This window comes from Myotis nattereri (assembly GCF_964212035.1).
Source record: "Myotis nattereri genome assembly, chromosome: 12".
NCBI classification, from domain to species: domain Eukaryota; kingdom Metazoa; phylum Chordata; class Mammalia; order Chiroptera; family Vespertilionidae; genus Myotis; species Myotis nattereri.
Window position 1 is genome coordinate 68,467,286 of NC_138087.1, and position 6,000 is coordinate 68,473,285.

The 6,000-nt window shown below is 54.5% G+C and overlaps 1 protein-coding gene across 1 annotated transcript in view; it reads left to right on the forward strand.

Annotated features, from left to right (window-relative positions):
• The window catches only part of CDK5RAP2 (CDK5 regulatory subunit associated protein 2), a 153,939-nt gene extending 148,533 nt beyond the window's left edge, over positions 1 to 5,406 (forward strand). The window contains exons 35-37 of the mRNA XM_081103379.1: positions 836 to 962; positions 4,904 to 4,950; positions 5,316 to 5,406. Coding sequence (XP_080959505.1) covers positions 836 to 962; positions 4,904 to 4,950; positions 5,316 to 5,372 — 231 coding nt within the window. The 3' untranslated portion in view covers positions 5,373 to 5,406. The remainder of the gene's footprint in view (positions 1 to 835; positions 963 to 4,903; positions 4,951 to 5,315) is intronic.
• Positions 5,407 to 6,000: the final 594 nt, after the last annotated feature.

The following is a 6,000-nucleotide window of genomic DNA, read 5'->3' on the forward strand; positions in this document are numbered from 1 at the left end:
ACCTCTGAAAAATCAAGATAGGTGCCCTAATGGGTCAGGCTCTCCTAATAATACTTTCATACCTTTTTTTAATATTTAAGCATTACATTTTTAAAAAATTAGCATTGTAGTTTTTGTTTAAAAAGTCAATCAATTCTGATAAATTTTTAAAATGAAACAAAACATTCCAAATAACATTTCTCAGGGATAATTGTTATTGACATTTTGATGACATTTCTATGTCACCAGTATTTTTGTAGACGTCTTGATGTACCCATCTGTGAATGTAGATGTATGTAATCGGTTTTATGGAACAGGAATGCCTAATATACAATAGCTGTTCTGGGCTCTTTGTCACTAATTACTATCATCCTTCAATGTCAATAAGTAGAGTTCTACAACATCATTTTTAATAGCTGCAGAATTATTCCACTGTGTGTGAGCACCGTGATTTATTATCTAGACCTTACCGATCGGTTTGTTTTTTCCTGCTATGAACAACGCTGAGATGGACATCTCTGAACACAGGCATCTTCTTGTGCTTATATTACTCCTTGGGGGTAAATGCCAAAGGGTAGAATTGCTGGGTCAGAGGGGTAAGCACATTTTATAATTTGGCAAATCTTGCCAGGTCATTGTTCCACCTGGGCACAGCCCCTTGGCGTGCTTCGCCACACCTCACCTTTGCTGGGTTTGGCCTGTTTTTGCCAACCTGACCACAGAAAATGGCTTCTAGTTTTTATCGAATACCTTTGTAGGTGAGGTGGAGCATCTTTATATGTGGTTTTGTAACTCTGCCCATGTGATATAATGTTGGATACCCTGTGTTCATTTTTCCAATGGCTCTCTTCTTTAGACTGGAGAAATGAAGGCTGAGATCACCAAACTGAACAAAAAATTATTTGATCAAGAACAGAAGTTGCAACACACCATGAAGCTTTTGCAGCTGAGCAAGCACCAGGAAAAAGTCATCTTTGATCAGTGTAAGTGAACGGTCGGGGGCGGCGCCATGTCCACTTCCTGCCTCTGGGGACTAAAAAGCCAGCCCTGGACCACCCCCTTTGGAGGCCAGACCGTTTGTCATCACACCTCCTGTTTGTGGGTTTCCTTTCATATTTCATCCTTCCTGACTCACACAGACAAATGCATTCACCCCACAGACTGTGGAGAGGCACTCTGTGCCAGGGACAGTCACCTTGCTGTGAGACGGCGTGTGGCATGTGCTTTGATAGGGACATGTGCAGGGCCCGAGGGAGCACTAAGGTGGGAGTGGAGCGGGTGCCACCATGCCCTGGGAGCTGAGTCCGCAAGGAGGAGTAGGCATTGGTCAGGTGGAAATGGAACCGTGTAGACAAAGGCAGGGAGGAAAGAAAGAAGGCTTTGTATGTGAGAAACCACCAGCACATCATGTTGCTGGACTAAGAGCTGTAAGTGGCCAGTTGAGGCAGGAGGGGTCAGGGGGACCAAGACTGTGTTGCCAAAAGGCCTTAGGCCAGTGATGGCGAACCTATGACACGCGTGTCAGAGGTGACACGCGAACTCATTTTTTTGGTTGATTTTTTCTTTGTTAAATGGCATTTAAATATATAAAATAAATATCAAAAATAGAAGTCTTTGTTTTACTATGGCTGCAAATATCAAAAAATTTCTATATGTGACACGGCACCAGAGTTAAGTTAGGGTTTTTCAAAGTGCTGACACGCCGAGCTCAAAAGGTTCGCCATCACTGCCTTAGGTGGCAGGCTCAGGTGTCTCACATTCAGAGCAGGGCATGGCCCTGTCACATCTGTGTGCAGGGCAGGCTGGTGAGGAGGAGCCAGGCAGACGAGAAGGACGCCTGTGCCGGGTATTGGGCATCCAGAGGCCGGGATGGGGTTGAGAAACAATTTTTGAGACAGATACAAGGTCAGGGTCACAGAGGTAAAACCACTTTGTGAGGTCAGCCCAGCCCCGGCCTCGGAGCTTCAGGTTATTGGGAGCAGCCCCCCCGAGTTCCTTCCGGTGCGCCAGGCTGTCTGCCTGTCACCGCCCTGTCTTAGCAGAACTGCTGACCATGGCACTTTCCTGTCCTCGCTGCCTGTGCACTCTCTTATCAAAGGCCAGCATCTCTGGGGCATTTCTGAGAAGCACAGGACATGGATTATTGTCACATAAGAGTTCTTCTTAGCCTGTGGGAGCTTTCTGAAAACAGACGGTGAGACTGAACTGCAGGAGAGAGCTGCTTAGCCGCTAGCCAGCACAAGTTCCCACTCCATGCCCCGTGCCAGGCTCGGGGACAGCCGTGAGTGAGACAGTTCTTGCCAGGTGGAGCTTTGCCTGAATGGGGAGACACAAAATGAGCTGCAGAATGAGGGACCTGCATCCCAGTCAGCCTGAGAAGGGCTTCGAGGCTCTGGACCAGTTGGGTCTTGTCACAAAGGGCCTTGTGGGCCGGATTCAGAATGAGCAGCAGGGACTGACTGGTTCACTGTGTGTGGAAGGTCCGTGGCTGAGCATGGAGGGGCTGGAAGTGGGGACACCTCTTCCGGGGCCGTGGCAGTCGCCCAGGCAGGCAGTGGAGAGGCCCGATGGGGCCGGCACAGGGCCATGGAGGAGAGGGGGTGGCTTTGAAAGGTTAAGGCAGTAGTCCTGGTAGAGTGGTGGGTGTCTGTGAGGTTCTGGCCCAGGGTTCATGTCACTGGTAGAGAAAAGAAGCACTGAGGGGACCTGGGGGAGACGGTGCCAGTGTGGTCCTGTCTGAGGTGGGCCTGCTGGAGCAGCAAGGGGGCGGGGCAGGAAGAGGTGCTTCTGTTAGGCCCCCAAGTCCAGGCAAAGTCGGAACCCACCCTATGGGCATCTCTCCTCGGCAGCCCTGAGCAGTCACAGGGCACATCAAGTCAACCCTGCTGCTGGCGAGGGGATCTCGGAAGTGGGCAGTAGGTGCACGGTGAGTGACCGGACTGTGCAGACCCAAAGGGCAGATCCAGCCCCCACGTCCAAGGTCGGTTCCTGGAATCACACGTGAGCACAGGCCAGGTCTCCGCTCTCTGTGTGACCTGGAGTACGTGGCTTTAACTCTCTGAACTTCAGACTCATCATCTCTCATTGGAGACAATTACACCAAAGGACTCAGACTGGCCAGATGGCCCAAGTTCTAAACACAACTTTATAAAAGTGCTTCGGTTTCCTCATCTATCGCATCGACGGTAACAATGCCTAAACTTCATTATACTCTTTCTGGATAGAGCAGAAGCTCAACAAACGTTAGTTCTCTGCCTCTCTTTCCAGTAGGTCGGACTGTGTCCCATGTATGGGGGTGGTAAACCATTCATAGCGCGAAAAACCTAAATGTGTCATGGCAGCTCCCATGCTAAGGTGGTGTCCCCCATCTCTGTCTCCAAGGCCTGGCACAGCGGGGACTCAGCTCAGTGCCGGGGGAGGGCCTTGCCTGAGTCCACACCGCTGGTGGCAGGCCCTGGACTGTGGCTGCCCCTGGCCAGGCTCGGCAGCTCATCCCGACGAATCGGGTCCTTGGGACTGGCTCAAACCCTGCCAGCCCTGCAGGGCTGCTTCTGGCTGGTGGCTGTGTGCAAGTGTCCCCTCCTGCCCCTTCTCCGCATGGCGACTGGAGGAGCGAGGCCCAAGGTGGTCCCTGCCGGGATGCTGAGTACTACACCTCCTCCCAGAGTCTGCAGGGGAAAGGAAGGAGAGGGGTCACCGTGAGACCCCAGGACCCCACCACTCCCTCGCCATGTCACCTGGAGTCACCCGCTTCCCTCCCAGCCTCTGAGACAGGAGTCCCTGCTGCTCAGGGTTAGTGTGTTCACCAGGTCACAGTTGTCACCAGCGAGACACCGCTGGGGTTGGCGTCTTCTTGCCAGCCTCTGCTGATTGGAGGAGCCCTGCGCTGAGTAACAGGCCTGGCTCCAGTCCGCCCTCACACTGCGAGTCTGGACTTGGGCCGCGCCCTTACCGCCCCGTCCTGGGCTTCTGCTGCAGCGGGATTTCCGCGCTCCGGCAGGCGGGCAGTGCTGTTCACATGTGGGAGGCCCTTCCCGGTGAGCATTAGCTCGTCCCCGGGGCGTCTTGTTCTTCAACATCACGACCTTATTTTAACCTCCAGGGCCGGGACACTTACTTGTTGGTGACTCTCAGGAGAGGTATGATCTCTCTCCAGAAAGATGCATCCGTCCACACACATGTCAAGGTTTACACTTAGTTCCCGGGGATTTGGGCCATTCCAAAGCACACCCCTGGACCCAGGGTAGAACTCCCTGGGTTGGAGCCCGGGATGGGGGAGGGCACCTCTGAAGTCTGCCCATACACAGCTCAGTGCCGGGTGTGGGGGCACCTCTGCAGCCGTCCCACCCACTCCTCCTGTCCTGGCAGAGCGTGACTTGCTCAGGGAACCATGTCGGGTTCCTCTGCCAGCTACAGGGCAGCTCAGGAGGGAAAGTGCCAGCGCTCTTCCTCCCTGGTCATTGGAGCCTGCTCGGTGCTGCTGGTACACGTTTGACTACAAAATGGCCCTCCACCCTGGGCTTGGCCTCCACACATGGGCTTGCTTCAGAGGGCACACCCCCTTCCAGAAGCCAGGGTATGCAGGATGCTAGTCAGGCGGAGGCCCCCCCTGCCCTGCCCTGGCCCCTCCTGGGCCTGTGGAGGTGAGCCCTGGGCTTACCTGAGCATCAGCTGGCCTTTCGGAGCCTTGGATTTGTCTGGAACGAGGCGTAGCACCCTGCTCCACCTCTCGTGTCGCTGTGAGGTTGTGGCTCAGCACGGTATCTTGAACAGGTGTCTGGTCTACCCTCTCTGATGATTATTTGGTCCTGGGTATCACCTTCACACCTCTCTCTGCCCTGTGCGCTCAGGCTTGTCTGAACTATTTGGGGTTCAGAGGGCGCCTCCCTGAACCTAACCCTCCCGTTCTCCGCTCTCTCCGCAGTGCTCATCACCCACAAGGTCCTTCGGAAGGCCCGAGGAAACCTGGAGGTAATGCCCTGCAGCTCCTCCGGCGGAAAGCCAGGTGGGTGGGCGGGGCAGGGCAGGCAGCGACCTCTTTGAACAACGAAGGTGAACCAGGCACGTGGCCTCCACACATAGGAGCACAGAACTTGCCTCTCATCTGCCACGGCCTCAGTGGCTCTGATTACCAACTGGCTGCGGTTTTCACCAGGGAGAGACAGTGCCTCGTGCCTGGCGCACAGTGGGCACTTGGGAAGTAGTTTTTGAATGAATGTTTGTAAATACGATCACGTTGTCATTTGGTAGTTTCAGCATCACAGGGTTCCTGTTAACTCTGTTCCCTCGGACACCCTCCTTCGCTCCTAAGCTTCTCCTGTTTTCCTCTCTTCCAGCTGAGGCCCGGGGGCGCCCACCCAGGACCGTGCAGCCCCAGCAGGCCGGGCTCCTGAGAGCGTGCAGACAATAAAGCTTGCGGTTCCCACAGTCTCCTTGTCACAGGCGTGGTTCCTACTTACCGAGGAAAAGAGCTGTCTGCTCAAAGGAAATCTGTTTTTCCTTTTAATATTTTCTGTCCTGAAGTTGGTTTAAGGGTTGTTGTCAGACAAGGTTCCCATGTTGTGCAGGCCTCGGCGTCCGGGCGTCCCTGTGCCCTGTGCCACCCGATTCGCTTAGTGCTCAGCCAGCCCTGCAGGGTGACGGTTCACATGAAATGATTCGTTTCGACTTGGTGATGCAGTGACTGTGTGGAGCTCAAAGCCCAGGTCCCCCACACCCAAGGGGGACAGGCTGGGTCTCGGGAATGGCCCTCAGATGTTGATAAGCTCTCTGCCGATTCCAGCCAGGTGTCCAGAGAGGAATGACGCCACGTGGCATGGCCGGGGCACCTGCACCTGGTGCCTGCACCTGGCATGGACTCGGCGGTGCATAGAGACGCCCTCAAGCAGCCCGCTGAGGTGGTGCCGTTCCCACTGGGACTGACCAGGAGGCTGTGGTGGGGACTTGGCAGTGCAGTGTCCCCACAGTGACCAGTCCCCACTGGTCTTTCCCCCCCACTGCCTGCTGCATCTGCTACAGCCC